The sequence below is a fragment of the Natrix helvetica genome (assembly GCF_964273705.1).
Source record: "Natrix helvetica genome assembly, chromosome: 1".
Classification (NCBI taxonomy): Eukaryota; Metazoa; Chordata; class Lepidosauria; order Squamata; family Natricidae; genus Natrix; species Natrix helvetica.
The window spans coordinates 52,468,789-52,488,484 of NC_138548.1; the positions used below are offsets into that span (position 1 = coordinate 52,468,789).

The 19,696-nt window shown below is 38.3% G+C and overlaps 1 protein-coding gene across 9 annotated transcripts in view; it reads left to right on the forward strand.

The window, feature by feature from the left end:
* CEP128 (centrosomal protein 128) overlaps positions 1 to 19,696 on the forward strand; it is a 208,963-nt gene that overhangs the window by 61,351 nt on the left and 127,916 nt on the right. For all 9 annotated transcript variants that reach the window (XM_081935596.1, XM_081935594.1, XM_081935593.1 and 6 more), the window contains exons 14-16: positions 1,048 to 1,698; positions 5,476 to 5,640; positions 17,128 to 17,304. In XM_081935596.1, coding sequence (XP_081791722.1) covers positions 1,048 to 1,698; positions 5,476 to 5,640; positions 17,128 to 17,304 — 993 coding nt within the window. The remainder of the gene's footprint in view (positions 1 to 1,047; positions 1,699 to 5,475; positions 5,641 to 17,127; positions 17,305 to 19,696) is intronic.

A 19,696-nucleotide genomic window follows, 5' to 3' on the forward strand; every position in this document is an offset into this window, starting at 1 on the left:
CCTGTACCTTCTTGGATGCTCAAATGCAAAAGGGGATCAACTTTGTGATCAAATGCCACTTTTGCTAGTAGTTTGTTTGCTAGCACTCTGCCTACAAAAACGGAGCTTGGGAGGGCTGTGGGTGCCCCTCCCAAACTCCATTTTCAGCTGCAATGGCCTGCTCCAGCACTTTGCCAACAAAAGCAGAGCTCGGGAGGGATACCCTTGGCCCTCTCAAGCTCTGTTTTCAGCTGCAACGTCCTCCTTCAGCACTCTGCCAGTGAAAATGGCTGCCACCGGGTTGTAGATCAGTGCCCAGTCAGCCTAGGATGGGCCGAGGAATGGGGGCCGGACTTTCTCTGTTTTCAGGGTGGCCCTGCGGGTCAGATCTAAGCACCCCACAGGCCAGATCCAGCCTGCGGGCCTCGAGTTTGACATCCCTGTAATAACAAAACAGAATGGGGCAGGTGGGGGGAGTTGGTTTTCCTATCAGCTTATAACCTTATGTATAACTTCAAAATCTATTCTGAATCAAATACATACATAGGCATTTCAGAATTTGTGAAGTGCTGGCTTTGCATATACATACATACATACATGCATACATACATACATACATATGTATATATATATGTATGTATGTATGTATATATGTATGTATGTATGTATATGTATATATATGTATGCAAATATGAAAATGTTGCTTGAATATTTAAATAATGAAAAGCAGGTAACAATTCTATGAAGTTTGCTTATATGTTAAGTTGAAGGAGAAGTATACCAGTAAACTCCAGACTTGCAAACTATATCATATAAAGATGTACATAATCTACAAACCATTCAATCACATTGTTAGTGAAATTAGCAAAGTTTATGCAATGATGCATTGATCATTTCCTTTTTTGATCATTTGATCACTGATCATTTCCTTTTTTGATCATTTGATCACTGATCATTTCTTCTTTTTGATCATTTGCCTTTCATTTTGAACAGTGGTATTTTGTGCCTTTTCTTCCCATAACAGATCCTTAAACCACTCACCTCTGCCCTATTTCATTTGAACTCTAGGTTCTTAAAGAAAAGGATGAATTGAAGAGCCAGCTCCTTTCAACTATGCACCAGATGGAAAATCTTCAAAAGGAACTGACAGATGTTCTTGAGAAAAGGGCCAGACAAGAAGAGGAGCTGCACTCTAAAGAAATGAAACTCAGTGAAGCTAGATCCTTGCAGATGGCTTTTGAACAAGATACCAGAGATGTTAGAAAAACTGTGGATAACCTTGAGAACAAACTGCAAAAGGAAAGCCTAATACAGACTCAAATAAGAACTGAAAAACAGCATTTAGAGGAAGAACTTGCAAATATCAACGCGATCCATGAAAAGGATCAAGCAAGATTGTCAGAGATGCAAGAGGTTATAAAAAACTTGAGTGCTGTTCGGGCTGACTTGGCCAATCAAGTAGCAGAAGAGAAGAAATCCAAAAAAGAAATGGCAAAATCAGTGATGGAACTTCAGAAGCAAATAGAGTCTGTTCAGGAGGAGATGACTACAATCAATAAGCAATTGAAACTGGAAAGAGATGTCCACAAACAGGAGCTAGGAGAACTTCAGTCAGAATTGAAGCAGATGAAAACCAAACATGATCAAAGTGTCCAAGAGATGATGAAGCTATGCAACCAAGAAAAAGAGGAGGCAGTTAATCACATTGGAAAGTTGAAGGTCTGAGATGGTCAACATATAGTCTTTATTATTGCATAGTATGGTATGGTATGGATGGGATTTAATGATGAATTGCTGCCTAAATAGTGTGATACTTTGGGTAATATTTTATGTTGCTGTTGTTTTATTTTGACCTTTACCAAAATTATTTTGTTTTTACATATTATTGTCTGCCCACTTCCAGGAGTCAATCCTGACTGGCTCAGGGTTGACTCATCCATCATTTCAAGCTTGGTAAAATGGGGACCCAGATTGTCAGGGCAGTAGGCCCTGATACAGACTTATCAGCCTGACGTCAATACCAGGAAAGATTCTGGAAAAGATAATCAAGCAATGAATTAGTGAACATCTAGAGCAAACAAAGTAATAGCCAAAAGCCAACATGAGTTTGTCGAAAACAGATCATGCCAGACTAATCTTATTGCATGATTTGATAATGTGACAAAATTAGTGGACCAGAGGAATGCCGTCGATATAGTTTACTTGGACTTCAGTAAGTCATTTGATAAGGTAGACCATAACCTACTACTAGATAAAGTAGAAGAATGTGGGTTGGACAGCATCACCACCAGATGGATTCATAACTGGCTGACGAACCGCACTCAACGTGTAGTCCTCAATGGAACTGCATCTTCATGGAGGGAAGTATGCAGTGGAGTACTCCAGGGCTCTGTTTTAGGCCCAGTACTCTTCAACATCTTCATCAATGATTTGGATGAGGGAATAAATGGAGAACTCATCAAATTTGCAGATGACACCAAGCTGACAGGAATAGCCAATACTCCAGAAGATAGGCTAAAGATATAGAAGGATCTTGACAAACCTGAACATTGGGCACTATCTAATAAAATGAAATTAAATGGTAAAAAGAGTAAGGTTCTACATTTAGGCAACAAAAATGAAATGTACAGGTACAGTATAGGTGGTCAACAGTAGTAACTGTGCTCAACAGTAGTAACTGTGAAAGGGATCTTGGGAGTCCTAGTGGACAGCCATTTAAATATGAGCCAGCAGTATGCAGCAGCTGCCAAAAAAGCCAACACAGTTCTAGGCTGCATCAACAGAGGGATAGAATCAAGATCACGTGAAATGTTAATACCACTTTATAATGCCTTGGTAAGGTCACACTTGGAATACTTCATTCAGTTTTGGTCACCATGATGTAGAAAAGATGTGGAGACTCTAGAAAGAGTGCAGAGAAGAGCAACAAAGATGATTAGGGGACTGGAGGCTAAAACATATGAGGAACTGGGTATGTCTAGTTTAATGAAAAGAAGGACTAGGGGAGACATGATAGCAGTGTTCCAATATCTCAGGGGTTGCCACAAAGAAGAGGGAGTCAAACTATTCTCCAAGGCACCTGAGGGTAGAACAAGAAGCAATGGGTGGAAACTAATCAAGGAGAGAAACAACTTAGAACTGAGGAGAAATTTCCTGACAGTTAGAACAATTAATCAGTGGAATAGCTTGTCTCCAGAAGTTGTGAATGCCCAACACTGGAAGTCTTTAAGAAGATGTTGTATAGCCATTTTTCTGAAACAGTATAGGGCAGTGGTTGGCAAGCCGCGGCTCGCGAGCCACAAGCAGCTCTTTACACATTTTAAAGCGGCTCTTCTGTGTGCCGGATTATTATCCTCCCTAATCATTGTGGATCGAAAAGAAAAAAGGGAAAGGGGCGCTTGTTTTGAAGCACCCGCTCCCCTCCCTCCTCTCGGGCACTTCAAAACAAGCGCCCCTTTCCCTTTTTTCTTTTCGACCCACAATGATTAGGGAGGATCCTGAAGTCGGGCGGGAGGAAAGCGAGGTCTGACCGGGTGGGCAGCGAAACTCCAGGGCTCTCTGTTCTAATTCCCCGTGAAAACTGTTGCCTCTGAAGCGTTTGCTCTACTGTTTGAAACTTTAAGCGTCCCTTTCCCTTTTTTCTTTTCAACCCACAATGATTAGGGAGGATCCTGAAGTCGGGCGGGGATGAGAAGCGAGGAGGCTCCGTTTCTTTTTCTGCCTCCCCGCTTCTCGTCCCCGCCCAACTTCAGGATCCTCCCTAATCATTGTGGGTTGAAAAGAAAAAAGGGAAAGGGACGCTTAAAGGTTCAAACAGTAGAGGAAACGCTTCAGAGGCAACAGTTTTCACGGGGAATTAGAACAGAGAGCCCTGGAGTTTCGTTGCCCACCCGGTCAGACCTCGCTTTTCTCGCATGATTGGCTAATTTGCTACTGCCCGGCTCCCCGGTTAGATTTTTGCTGGGAGGGGGCGGGGGGGGTAAGCTCCTTGGCCTCCGTCTCTTTTTCTCCCTCCTCGCTTCTTGGAGCTCCACCAATGGGGGAGCAAGGCCCAGCACCAGGCTTTGGGCTAACACAGGGGTCTGCAAAATTGGCTGTTTTAAGACTGGTGGACTTCAATTCTCAGAATTCTGGGAATTGAAGTCCACCAGTCTTAAGAGCCAATTTTGCAGCTCCCTGGGCTAATATGATTGATGCCCTTGGTGGACTTCAATTCTCAGAATTCTGGGAGTTGAAGTCCACAAGTCTTCAAGCTGTCAGATTTGAAGACCCCTGGGGTTTTTTTTCTAAAGGGTTAGGGGTGCAAGGATCTTGTAACTTGACAGCTTTAAGACTTGCATGCTTCAAATGCCAGAGTTTATTGAAACTAAAAACAGTGTACCATCCTATGTATTTTCGGTTTTAAAAATGTGGCTCTCAAAATAAATTTCAATCGTGGTTTTGGCGAGATTTGGCTCAGTTGAAAAAAAAGGTTGCCCACCACTGGTATAGGGTTTCCTGCCTAGGCAGGGGGTTGGACTAGAAGACCTCCAAGGTCCCTTCCAACTCTGCTATGGTATTGTAGGCTCACTCTGTAAAGTACTTAGAGAGGGCTATGAAGCAGTATATAAGTCTAAGTGCTATAACTATTAAGTGTCCCTTTTCCTTCCTTTATTCCAAGTAATAAAACTTCTGAATAGAGGAGATGCTTTAGCTATGTCATCAATACTCTAAATGTAATCTCTCTATGGGCTTTACTGTATAAAAGATGTAGGTAGTTATATTGATAGTTCTGTTTGAATTCTCCTTCTAATGATCCAAAGGATAGAATTTGCCTTTTAAACATTGGATTGTCATTGTGCTGTCTGTTGTGATTCCAAACTGTCTTTCCTGACCCATCATTGCCTGTTTTGCTCCCATTCATTTATGGGAAATGTTGGGGGAAAGCATCTGGTCAGATTAGTACTAACAGTATAAACCACGGGTGTCAAACTCGCAGTGTCACGTTGCTGTCACGTGACGTTTTGTGACATTTTCCCCCTTTGCAGAGCTGGGATGGGCGTGGCCTGCGCATGATGCATCCAGCCCGTGGGCCGCCAGTTTGACACCTCTGGTATAAACTGTTCATTATTATATAATATTTCAGTTATTCCTATAAATACTCTATGTTTAATAAATGAGAATAAATGGAGTTAAAATACCATTTTTACTATGTAATTATTGTATTGACAATAAATAAACCAGATGGGGATTTAATTTGAAAAAAAATGAGCTACAATTTGATTTCAAACTTGCTTTTCTTTTTATGCTATATTTTCTCTTTACCACAGTTGTAGTTTCACTCTTGCTTGTCTGGATAAACCTGTTTCCTCCCTTAATAAAACTGGGAATCTATTGGGTGTGAAGAAACATCAATGAGTACAAGAGAATTTTTTAAACAGTATTTTCCTGTAAATATCTGTGCCATTCATATGAAATATTGAACACTTCATTTCTTGTCTGGTTTCCTTCCAATAGTCAGAACTTACAGAAGAAAGAAATTATGTAAAAGCACATCGTCGGCAAGTAGAAAAAATGAAAATCGAATGTGATAAGCTTTCATTGGAGCTAACCCACAAGGAAGAAGAAAATGCAAAAATTAAGCGAAAATGCAACATAATAAAACAGGAATTAGACGAAAAGGTAAAAGTAAAATGTGGAGCTTTGTAATAAAAGAGTATGTTCAAAGGAAAAACCATATTTACGATGTAAGAAATATTTATTTTTTAAAGATGTAAATGTCTATCTTTCCAGGTTTTTTTAGTTTACTCTTCCATTTTCTCCAAATGCAAAAAGAAAACATGGCACAAAGAAAGTCTTCTTGAATTTGATATGCATTTATCTGATTCTATACTGCTGCATAATAAAGATGGTGACCACAGACTATTACATTTAACACTCTGATATCGTAGTTCTGAGTATTGATCCACAATTGAAGTCCTATAGTTGAGTCATGAGAAAATTGCTTATGAAAGTCTGCTCAAAAAGTTTCAGGTATGCCTAACACTAAATTCCAACCTTGTGCTCTGCCAAATCAAGTATATACTGATAAGAATTCCCCCCCCCCCCTAAAAGTAAAATATCATTAGGAGTGATTTGAGTTTATAAATAGATATTCCCTTAATTGCTAGCAGCATTTTAATGTTCAAAAATTATCTGACATGCTATTGTTTGTTATTATATTTATACTCCAATCTTATTTTGTATAATTTAAGGTAGCAAACCTTAATAAATTTAAGGTAGCTAATTCTTATTTTCCCCACAACAACACTTATCCTTTGGGATAAGTTGGGCTGATACAGAGGGAAGAGTAGAATTCATGATCACCTGGGGCCTTATCCTGGACCTTAACCACTACACCAAATTGGCTAAAAAACTACAACCACCCAACATGGGACTTGAATCCACAACCTTGTGATTGAGGGCCATGCTCTATCTCATGAGTTAGCAGGGTTTTTTTTTTTTTTGACATCAGATTAATTATTCCTAATTGATATTGTTAAATTACATTTTGTCATCACTACACATAGCATACTGTCATGGGAGATCAAAGGATAGATTTGTAAACTGCCTTGAGTTGCAAGAGGTATAAACGTGTAATTTATGAATTCAAAAAATCCAAAACTGATTCCACCTGGCCTACAGAGAAAGAAAGAACTGCCATCAAGTGTGGATTAGTAACTTAGTTCAGAAAATAAATGACCTGCTTTAGATCAGTGCATTTGAATTGTCATAGCTACAAAGAATTTAACATTTGCCAATGTTTCAATGTGCAATATTTTCCCTTCCTGTGATGGTGACTCCAGCCCCAGCTTAAAATGAAAAGGAGTTATTTTAAGGAATAGCTTTTCATTAAGGTAAGAGGGGTTGCTAGCTCTTTTGAAAAAAAGGTAGTAAAACTAAGAAAGTGTTTCCTTCCAGTGTGCACTGTTAATGTATTTGAATGATAATTGTACGTGTGAATTTAGGTGGGCCTGAGTAGGTAAGGTAGAGAAAGGCTATATACCAATTTTTCTAGAGTGAGAGAGTATGTATATATGTATGTTGACAAACGTGTCACAACATTTTCTTCAGACTGAAGAAGCTACTTGGAGAAATAGTAAAATGTTTCGAATTGATAAGAAAAGTTCAGTTGTCACATGTCCATAGTTAGATACAAAAATGGCCTAATTACTTTATGAAAAATACTAATGTACTCCAATGCCCTTAACCTCGCTCGCTCTACTAAACAAATAATGAAAGTTTATCTGGTTTGCCTTTGTCTATTTCCGCTGCATAGCAACATTTTCCTTTCCAGGTTTTTGTTTCCCATTAGAGCAAGGGGTGTCAAACTCGATTTCATTTAGGGTCACATCAGGGTCGTATTTGACCTCAGAGGGGCTGAGGTGTGTGTGGCCAGGGTGGGCATGGCTAGCTTTATGTCACTCCTGTTGGGGGAGCCTGTGGCAGCCTCAACACTCTACGGCACGCAGACCTCCCCAGCTCCGTTTTCACTGAGTGTTGCAGGAGGCCATGGCAACCAAAAATGGAACTTGGAAGCCTGTTTTCGCTGGCAGAAGCATTGCAGGCTGGTCCTTCTCTACTTCCAGGGCAATCCCGTGGGCCAGATCTAAGTACCCCGCGGGCCATATCCGGCCCCCGGGCCTTGAGTTTGACACCACTGCATTATAGTGTCCTTTGCAAACTACACGTTTGTATAGTTTCTCTGTTGTTTGTTGGTATATTCTTTTTCTCTGTTGTTCATTGGCATATTCTTCAGGGTTTTTTTTAACCTTCTCAGTTGTTTTCTTTTAGTATGATTTTAGTGTTTTCCGAGAGGGCTCAACTTAAAACACTGGACATCTTTGTTCTACCGTTAGCCTTTTATAGTTTAATACTTCTGGCAATGCCATGAAATTCTTTATTCTTACTAAGAATTCTGTGGAAAGTGATAGAAATAGGCAGAGGGATTTAACAGGCTTCAAGATTATTACCAAGACGTGACAAATTTATAACGTGATGTTCCAGTGAAACCTTTGAAACAAAAACATTCTGCCCTTTTTAAAAAATAAAAATGTAGGTTCATCCTGTAATTTGAAGAACTCGGAGATAGCATCCCATAGGAAATTGCTAATGGTTTTCCATGTTCTCCGGTGGGTTACACAACTACAACATTGCTTAAACACTTGGCTCATAAATAAAAGTACTAGTGCATTCCAGCAATTTCCAAAGGCTGTCCAGGCCAAGCTGTGTTTGGATTTGCACTTTCTGATGACAGGTTTTCTAATGACTCTTCTTCATGCATGGATATAATTAAAGAGAGAATAAGAGAGCACAAAGTCTACTTTTACCAAATCAAAATATTTCCCTGGGTAAAACAGACCCACGATTGGATTCTTACTATTGTGTTCTTTGGATCAGAGCAGAACAGCTGCTCAAAGCTAACTCTTTATAATGTCAAAAGAAAAAAAAATGATCAAATGAGAAAATGTCAAACAAGGATTCATTTTTGAGAACTTGATCAGAGGACTGCATTCTGGTTTTCATTTCCTTGGGAGTTTTGTGTGTGTGTGTGTGTGTGTGTGTGTGTGTGTGTGTTCTTTATTAAATATGTTTTCTTTGTATCCCTAGGAGGTGGTGAGAAAATGAACCTTTGACCTAATCTAAAGCTATGTAAATGAACATCTTTGGAGTTTATCCTCCTACTCCGCATCCCATCATGGCCTTCTTTTGTAAAATAAAGGCAATGCACAAGCAAAATCATTGCATAGTGCTGTATGATGAACATTAAATAGTTTACAGTGATCTTTTTTTCCTGTAATCCTAGAGGACAGTTATCTTCAATATGGGCAGATTCCAGTGTTACAAAATGAACTCAAAGTGGCCATGTGAAGATCCCCATTGTATGCAGGGAGTTTCAGTAGTGTAAATGATGTACATCTCCATGGTGTTCTCTCAGCTTGGTTGTTTGAAGTTACCATGTGTGAGTTGGGCAGCTCTCTATATTTATTTATTAAATAAATTTTATCGCTTAACTAGATATCATTAACCAACTAGGATGTTGCCTTGTTGGGTAATGAAACATCTGCAAGTAAACAACCAAATTCAAAAGGCATCAAGAACTTCATAGTTCAACACTGAACTGTATATATTCTCTGTTACGTCTTTTTCTCCTTTGTTGTGAAATATATTGAGATTATCAACAATTGCTCATTACATGTAACGTCAACTGATTTATACTCAATCATCTGAAAATTGCTAAACAAGCCACAGACTGATATGCCATCATCAAAATTCCATTTCCTCCTAGAAAATATCTCACATATTGTATGTATGTACTTTTTAAAAAATCCTGCAATTTGCAATATTTTGTGAGGGGTTTGATCTCAGCAATAGTGCAAGCTAATAACATTTAAAATTTATGAACAAGGTGGTCTTGACAAAATTTTCTTACACTCAAATAACTAAAAATGTATTTGGAATGGCGGGAAGAATATGTTTTATATATATTGTAATAGTAATATCTAATACAAATTAAACTTAAAACAGAGAATAGAAAGGATAAAAAGTGCAAAGAAAAAAGTAAAAATAGAAATTAAATAAAGAAATAAAAAAAGTTTATTTGTAGATTTTCACGGGTGTAGGTATGCTGGTCTTGTTGTATTCGGATCTTTTCCCATGTAAGATTGAGATTGTCTTGGCAACATTTCGGCAAGTTCTCACTCGCCATCTTCGGGCTGGTGTTTTTGGCTTAAAGAGTGTCCAGAGCTGCCGTCCTTCTATAAATCTTGGTGGGGTGTGTATGGAGTTCTGGCGTTGTTTCAGTAAGTGGATTGATTGGATATGTGGCTGTATCATGATTGGTAGATTGGTGATGATTTGTACTGGCTGTGGGTCCGTTATTGTTTTGTTGTTGTAACGGCTTGGGTGATGGGTGGGGCTCGTTTGTTTGCCAGGACTGGTTTGCAGATGTCTGGTAGGTTGGAGGTATCATCACGTTTATTCATGTTGTGGGGGTGTTTCTCTATTTCGATAGCTTCCATAATTATTCTCTTGTTGAAGCGTTCAGTTTTGGAGATTAACCTGGTTCCTTCCAAATTAATTTCATGTCCTGTAGCTTTAAGGTGCTGGAAAACAGAGGAAAATTTTTCTTTTTTTTTCTGACTGCGTTCTTGTGTTCTACAATGCGTGCATTTATTCTCCTGTTCGTTTGTCCTATGTATGTTGCAGAACATGTATCAAGGCTAGCCCAAAGATTTAGAAAAATCATGAGTTTCTCCTTCTCTCAATATAGCTGACAACTTTTGCTCATGCTTCCCACAGCTTTATTGATTTGATGTGATCTGTAAAAAAGATGAAAAATATTTTTCATTCTTAAAAATGCCAATGCGGTTTGATCCCAACAATAATGGCACTTTAACAAGGGCACTGAGAGGGATGGTCTTAGCTTCTTTGCAGTAAGAAAACTGCAACTTCCATAGATGACGACTGCACTCATTTCAACCTCTCCCTGTACAGCTTTATTAGTGGCAGCAACAAGTTGCAGAATCTTCTAGAAGGAGGTGATTTTTCTCAGTGCCACAGTACCAGTTAACTTCCCTAGTGCAACATCTAATTGATGTATCAAGCAGTAAATTTTGAGAGTTTAAAATGGCAGCAACTTGCTTCAGCAGATATTCTACTCTGAAATACTCTGAAACTCAGGTAGGGTGCCATTGGAAAGATGTGCTTGTTTTAATTCCTTTGAAATCTCCGAGTCTGGTTCTTACCAAGTCTTGAGCTAGTACTAGCTCTGGCAAACTGAGGATTTTGATTAAATGTAGATCATTCCCATCAATCCTTATTATCCTCCTCTTACATTGAATGATTGCAAAACTCCTGTCTCCCTAATGGACAAAATGCAAAGATAGGAATGCTCTGCATATAATTCTTCCGCCCAACATATATTGATGCTTTAAACTAAGCTGTTGTGAGTGAGATGTTTGTGTCAGGCAAAAGCTGTCAGCTAAGAAAGAACTTTAGCACTGAGGTGTAAAATTAAACAATTTTGCTTTGGAATAAATCTTCAGATATTGGATATGAGCTGTTCTGTGGGTTCTGCTTATTTGCTGGATGGAAGAATTTACAGAGAGCTCCAGTGACTATATTTTCTTTTGCCAATTCTGAAAGCTAGAAGTGCAAACTACAGTAAATGGCAATAACTATTATTTCCATCCTGTCTTCCCTGGAATAGCTGCTACTTTTGCTGACTAAAGACTGTGTAGATTATGTTGGCTCTTTGCTAACTTGTTTATTCCATGATGTCAACTATGTCCACTCTGGCTCAACTTTCTTTTCTACTGAAATGCCAACTTAACTCTGAACCACTAGTGCACTAAATACTGTTAATATAATTGTAGCTGAAATGTGAGAGAGCCTGGTGGGAATTTATTTATTTGTCAATCAAATTTCAGCACCAGCCATGTCACCTAAATGACTCTCTCTCCATACCTCTGTGTTTTCTAGTCACCTATTTCATTTGAAATTATTATCTTCTAAAAATTTTCAAGACTATGGCTTGCAGCAGAATTTCAGCCTTCTCGCCTTCTTGTTTTCATTCCTTTCTGGGATTCAACTTTGGTTCTGTTCACCTCTGTATGCTTTCATGCCATATTTAATTTACAAATATTAACTTTTAAAGAACCATGTTTTTGATTATTATGGAAGAAAATCTTTGAGTTTGAGAAGAAAATCCCTAAGTTTGAAATATTTACTAAACTATTCAAAAAATAACTTGATTGAATCTAAACATTGAGGGTTAAGGATGATTTAGAGTTCATTATAGGTACCTTACTGCTCCAGCAGTGCTCCATCTTATACGTTTCTACTCACTTTCTGGGATGTTGCTGCTTCAGAAAAGAAAATCCGTCCTAAACTATACTGCACAAGAAATTCAAATATAAACTATGGAAAAATGCAGATACCTTGATAATAGTCATGACCTGTCATTGTTTCCCAGCTGGAAAAAGTACAGTGGAGGCTAGTGGCTTCTAGATCTGCAATGGCATTGTGTCTACCTGCCATAGGTAACTAAGTAAATGCTTTATTGCAAACCTGGCTTACTTAGATGCACAACCATGCTCTACTAGCCGTTTGTTTGAGTTGTCAAATTCATGAAGGCTGATCAACTCACAATGATTCTATATGATATAGAGATATTTTCAGTAGCATTTTCCCCTTGAATTTCTTAACCATGGGAAATCAATTTATTTGAAAAGTGATTCTTGAAAATAATTTACATCCAAACATGTGGAAATTGTAACTGCAATGCTGGGGTTGTAATTAGTATTGCAGACTTTCTGCAGACTTGTAAAGTGGTTTTCAACAACCTATGCTAATAATATTTATAGCACTTTATAAAATAACAGCTTTCTACTGTTGAAACTTTGAGGCATTTTAGTTCAGGAATTGCTATCCTATGTCATATGCAAAGCAATGACGTTACAGTAAATGTATAATCTGACTGCATTGTGCAAAAGATGAAGTACTTAATGTGCCAATTTTGCTTAAAATGTTGCACACAATCTTTCATGTATTATATCTTTGTTAGGTTACACTTTGGTCTTCCAAAATGTTTGGAAAAATAATAAGTGCCTTCACACATACATTCTGATATACATGTACAAATGTGGAGTTAGACTATAAAATATTGTGTTATTTTATCTGACCTTTGATAATTTCCAAGTGATAAACATGAGAGGAAGAATCCTTCTTTAGTCTGTTCCAACCATTCTCCAGTACAGACTTCATAGTGCAGAGCTGGTTGATATATAAATAAGAAGTGACAGTGTGCCCAAACTACAAAGAAATCATCAACCATTATCTCTCCCCCCCCCCACAGCATCCCTGGAATCCTGATCCATAAACCCAAGTCAGAAATCCAGGATTTTACTGTTGCTGTACCAAGAGATTCTCAGTTTTTATGGAATTAGCTGGAACTGTATTGAAATTATAGTTTATGCTTCTTATTCTGTTTTTCCTTGCTTTAAAGGGGGAAATGAATTAGAATTACCCTGTATACTTAAAAGAGACAAAGTGTATTTAATTTTCTTACCTTTGTTTGTCACGTTCCAAATGAAAATAGCTGTCAGTAATTGTAAATGCTATCAGATGAGCTGCTGCTACTACTGCTTAATTTCCATTATGAGAGTAATGAGAATTAGTACTGTCTGGCACTGCCTGAAGCTCTTAGAAACCTTGGATTTGCCCCCTATAATTGAACAGACAGATAGATTGCAATAAGTAGATCAGAATATTTCTTTTGCTCTACTAATCTGATTTTTGTTTTTTGCTTTTTGCATTCATATTAAAATCTCAGACTCTGTCCTTACAACAACGATCTTGTGAAATAGTTTTGGCATAGATAAAATGATTAATCCAAAATTAGACATTTCCAGGTCAAGTGGGGAACTGAACCATGATCTTCCAGGCGCAGTCCAGAACTGAAAATACTATGTTACATTTTGTGCGAAACGTGTAACAACATTTTTCATAATGTCCTCACCTCCATAAAGTTTGTCTTACACACACACAGACCCAAGAGCTGTTTGAAAGTGGTTGGCTTATTATTATTAATGTAGAAAAAAATGTTAAATCACAGCTGTCAGTTCTTTAATGGAAGTTGGCTTTCATATACAGTACATCGAGTTCTTCCTAAGATCCTAGGGTGTTGTAATGTATCGATGTGGTATATGTGTGAATCCAAGCAGTGTGGATTTTTGCAATTGAAAGATGGTATGTTTGTTGTTGTTGTTGTTGTTGTTCAAAAAAAAAAAAGAAATTTTGTCAATGTGCAGATATTCTAATGTTGCTCAAGATTTTTTGGTATAGGGTATCCAATTTGCCAATAATCACTGGGATCACCACAGCTGGTTTATGCCATAACGATTCATTTTTTAGATTTTTCAGATCTTCATATTTTGTGATTCCCCCCCCCCCCCCAATTTCTTGTATTATCTATTTTCTCCTGGAATTATCACCTCTATTATTGATATATTTTTCTTTTCAACCACAGTGAAATCTGGTCATTCTGACTCAAGACTTTTATCAGTTTGTATTTGGAAATCCCACAATATTTTAACCTGCTCATTTTCATCTACTTTTTCAACTCTCTGTTCCCATCAATTTTTCATTACTGGCACATGATAATTTTTATAAATGTTCCAGTGAATGATATAATAACAAAACCTAATTGATAATGAAACATCCTACAAAAGGGGCAGCACCAGACAACTAAAGTTCAATTACCTGCCCGCTAATAACTTTCAAAATTTTAACTGGTATGGTAGCTGATGCAGTTCTACATCATTTAATTGAAACAAGGTATTTTCACCTGAGCAAAAAGGAAACTGCTCAAACAGCAGAGAAGACTCACTACTACAGTTTTTCATTGCACTGATTCCTTTGTCAACAAGAGTGAACAAGTCAGGACATAACTCTCAAACATCAAAAACATCTGCCAAGTTGTGGTATCCCCATCTCCTTTGCATGGATGATCTGAACTTGTATGGAAAATATTGTCTGAAATAGAATCACTACAGCCAAAATATTGCAATGGAGTTTGGACTGGACAAATGTGCCATCCTCACCTCTAATATGAGAAAAGTAGTGAAAATTGAAGGAATCAAGATTCTCTATGGTAATTACATCAAGGGTCTGGATGAAGAAAATAACTACACATACCTGGGCATCCATCAAGCTGTCAAAATCAAGCATACTAAAGTCAAGAAGAAGGTTAGAAGTGAATATACATGAAAGTGAAGAGCTAAGATCTTATCCTAATTCAGTGGAGGAAATACCATCAAGACAATGAACACCTGGGTAATTCCAGTCATTAGATACACAGGTAGAATAGTAAACTTGATCCAAAGAGAATGAAAAGCTCAGGATAGAAAGAACAGAAAAAGAATGACATTGATGCAGGACCTTCATCAGCACAGCAGTGTTGACACAAGGAAAATCGGTGGGTGTGGAATGTTGCAAGCATACTGGACAGTTGAAGAAGAAAGGGCATTGGAAGAATATCTGAAGGTCAGTGAAGAAGATGCACTGAAATTAGTACATCATAAACGCTTACTAAGTAGTGAAGAGACCAATGCTCCAGAAGAACAAATGAATGAAGAATAGAAATGAGAAATGATAAGATAAAGTATTAATTGGTCAGTACATTAAAAATTAAAAATTAAGGGATGCGGTTGCTCAGTGGGTAAGACGCTAAGCATGTCAATCAGAAAGGTCGGCAATTCAGTGGTTCGAATCCCTAGCACTGTGTAACAGAGTGAGCTCCTGTTACTTGTCCCAGTTTCTGCCAACCTAGCAGTTCGAAAGCATGTAAAAATGCAAGTAGAAAAATAGGAACCACCTTTGGTGGGAAGGTAACAATGTTCTGTGCGCCTTCGGCATTTAGTCATGCCACCACATGACCACGGAGATGTCTTTGGACAGCACTGGCTCTTCGGCTTTGAAATGGAGATGAGCACTGCCCCCTAGAGTCAGAAATGACTAGCACATATGAGTAAGGGGAACCTTTACCTTTACATTAAAAATAACAGGCCAAGCAAATAGCAAGAAGATTTGGCAGTGTCTAAGAGCAGGAAAATGCAGAAAGAGACAGAGGTCTAATTCTGGCTGCACAAAACCAAACCTTATTAAAAAATACATACCAGATCAGAATTGAGAAGACAGAAGAGGTAGAAAATGCAAAGATAGGAGAGGCTAAGCTGCTCAAGATGTTCACACAGACACCTTGACTATAAAGCACACGACAAAATAGCAACAAGGGTGCATTTAAAAAGCTGCTAGAGAGAAGTTCCCTAGGATGGGCTCCAGCACGAGTCCAAAAGCTCAGAAGACTAAACCTCTGGTCCAGGTGACTGCCCCAGATTGGATCCTGCAACATTATCCTGGGACATGTATATTTGTTTTCATTTGTGAAAACAACTTAATAGAAAATGAAGAAGCTGAAGTGCTCCGAGATTTTAGGATTCAAATGGACAAGAAACTGCCACATAAACACTTCAGATTTTGCAAACTGATAAGCAAAATCAGAAGTTTGGATAGTGGAGATGGTAGTACCTGAAGACAGCAGAACAGAAGAGAAAGAAGTGGAGCAAATCACAAAATGCAAACATCTGCAAATAGAACTACTGTGGCAAAATAAAACAAAGGTAATATATTTAGTAATAAGCATCTTGAGTGCTATCCCAAAAGTGGAGTACCACTTTAACACTATTGGCATTGACAAAATCACCACCAGTCAGTTGCTAAAGGCAGGTTTACTTGAAACAGCTTATATACCGCAACGATACCTTTAACACCATCAAATAATATCTGCCTGTTCCTTGCAAATGGTTCAAACTACCATAGTGGATACAACTATTATGTACTCTGCTTAGTTGGAGATGAATTCATTGGCTGTGGCTTAAGATCGAGGGAAAGAGAGAGAGAAAATAGACCATAAAAGAGTGCTAATTTGAGGGAAGAAGCTTTGCTGTCTTAATTTTGTCAAATTTGCAACAGGAAATCTGTGATTAGGGTTTTGTTGATTGACCTGTTTTTTTTAAAAAACAATTTTCATTGAAGTCAAACTGGATAGCAATATTTGAAAGTTTTTAACTGTCCACACATTCTTCATCAACAATATAATTAAACTGTAAAAGAAAAAGCTCTGGAAGAGGTTGGTTGATGCGAGGATTGTGTTGTCAAAAGTTTTATTTGAAATATGAAGGTGTCTCCAGACATATAATTGGGTATTATCAGAGTCACAGAATGACTATGAAGTATCCACATATTTCTGGAGATTTTTTTCCCCAATATTGAAAATACAGAGAAGACAATGCTTTCAGTGTACAATTGTCATTTTATTATATGTCATGGGCCCTTTTAGTTAAAGTGTTCCTCATTTTATTCTGTGGTTTTTCAAAGGTTTTTAGTTTGTAATGGTATTAGTTGCTGTTTTTATTTATTATTTATTTATCTGTTAAATTTATTTGCCACTTATCTTGCTGTGGGGTTACTCTAGGCAGCTAGAGTATTTTACCCTGTGACTGTGCTGCACTAAGTTGTAAATACACGATAAATTTATTGTTTCTACTTTGTTATTGTTTTCTTTAGAATAAAATAATAAATAGTGAAGATGATCACCTAAGGAGGTTGGATGGAGAGAGGCTTCAACTTCATGATCAACTACAAAGTCTGAAAACTGAACAAGAATCCATCTACTGTATGATAGGAAGTGAAATTGATGCAGCTTGTCAAGTCTTTTCAAGAGATTCTATGGAGAAAATGACAGTAATTATCTCTCAATTGTTCTTTAAATTTATTTATGCCTGGAATGTTATACTTTTTCTGTATTCCCAAGTGCTACAAGTGGGTCACAAAACAAAAATGAGGGCATAAAATGTGAGACCAGTAAAGTATGACATGGAACGACCGTATGACAACTTAAAACTGAAGCAAGGTAAATTCAATAGAGGGGACAACAGTTATTGAAGAAGCATTAAATTTATATTTATAATTGTGTAAGTAACAAAGCCAGAAATGAAAAATATCTTCAGCTTGCACTGACAAGGTTAGATTGTCTGGGGACAATATTCTGTAATTGTCGTGCCAGCATTATCAGTGCCTTTTTTACTAGTTATCAGTCTTATGTATTTGGCAAGGGCCCTGAAAGAAGAACCAATCTACATAGATCACTGGTGGGTTCCGGGTCCCGTTACAACTGGTACGGTGCAAAGGAGCCAGGCTCCCACCACATGAATGTGCGCAGTGCCAGCATGCGGTACTTACTGCCCGCGATGCTCCACGACGCCTCCGCGATGCTCCAGCTGCTCGGTGGAGCGCCGCACAGGTGCCATATGCTCTGTGCGCGTGTGTGGAAGCCCCTAAAACTTCAAGTACCGGTAAGGAGCGCGGGGAGGCTGGTGGGCCCTCCGGACCACCATACTGGAACGGTACCTGATGCTCCCGGCAGGCACCGGTACGCGTAACCCACCACTGACATAGATACATATGGAAGTCCTTTTAAATGTAATTGGTTGCTTCTTATTACTAATGCAATCTCTTCCTCAAACAACAAAGTGAATACTACACTTGATATTATTCCATAGTTCTAAGAAATAGTGTATTATTCCCAGCTGTAACTCATTGTTAATCATATCTGCTTTTGGCATGTTCTAACACCAGGGCTGTGAAGGCCAGACATAGCAAATGGTCTGATTTTAAGAGAACATCTTAGCTGTTCTATGATTGTCTCACTCTACAAATGATATTTTCACCAGTTAGCAATTAAAATTTCAAGAAACATTTAATAAGATCATTTTTCCAGTCACCTATTTTTCTGTATTTATCTCCAGTAAATGGTCCAGGATAAAGTTTACCTTCATACATGCAATTTGCTATGTATATGCTATTTTCTAAGATTGCCAGAACTTGTTTTAATAATTGGGTGACTTTGGAACAAATGACACCCTATTAATCCTGGTATGTTATGTGACCTCTCCAGTTGCAAGCGATATCATTTCAGCCTGGGAGAAAAACATAATTCTTTACCGTGCATGGATCCATTATGGTTTTTTTTTAGTAATATAATATTAGAATCATATATTTATAATTTGGAATAGAACATGCTGTGTTTGTAGTTCTCAGGGTGTGTCTGTAGTCTTTATGTGACAAGTTTTTAGTAAACTTGTGCCATGGTTTCTAATCTGGGACACTAAATCCTGAAGATTGTATTTTAATTTTTTTAAAATATTTTGTTCTATTGGTTTTATTTAAATGTGTATTTATATTACAAGCTTCTCAAAATGGTAGTTCTTAATCATAGAAAACAAAATAATTTTAAGTTTTTGAGTTGCTATTAGATTTTCTCTAATAACTCAGAAATAACTTTAAAATATTTCCTTATATTATGAACAATCTAACTTTGAAATGGTTAAAAAGAATCCGAATCAGAGTAGTGCTGGCAGGGACTTTGGAGGTCTTCTAGTCCCAGCTCCCTGCTCAAACAGGAGATTCTATACCATTTCAGACTTTAAAATCTCCAGTAATGAAGTACCCACAATGTCTGAAGGCAAGCTGTTCCACTGATTAATTGTCCTCACTGTTAGGACAATTCCAGGTTGTTTCTCTCCTTGATTAGTTTCCATCCATTGTTTCTTATTCTGCCTGTCACTCTCACCCAAGGTCCAAGCAACTTCAACTTTTATCACTTCATCTCAATTAGTAAGAATTAGGTCCAGTATGCCGTGTTTTCCTGAAAACAAGACAGGGTCTTATTTTCTTTTGACCCATAAAATATGGCCTGGGCCTTATTATCAGGGGAGGCTTATTGTTTTGGGGTTGCCGGGTGGCTGCTCTCTTATGAGCAGACTCTCAAAGAGCCGGGCACAGCCTCAGGGGTGAACGGCTGTTTTGCAGCTGGCCAGCACGCGCATGCGCGCTGGAGCTGATGGCTCACGTGCCAGTAGATATGGTTCTGTGTGCTATCTGTGACACACATGCCATAGGTTTGCCATCACAGCTATAGTTTATATTTTTACTATAAACCACGCTCACGCAGCCACCCGGCAACCCCCCTCTCCAGCCGTACAGAGCACCATTCACTGGCATTTTGAAGGCGCCAAGCCGCGGGAGCTGGGTGGTGGCAAACAGGTGCTCACGCGGCTTGGTGATACCCCTAGGT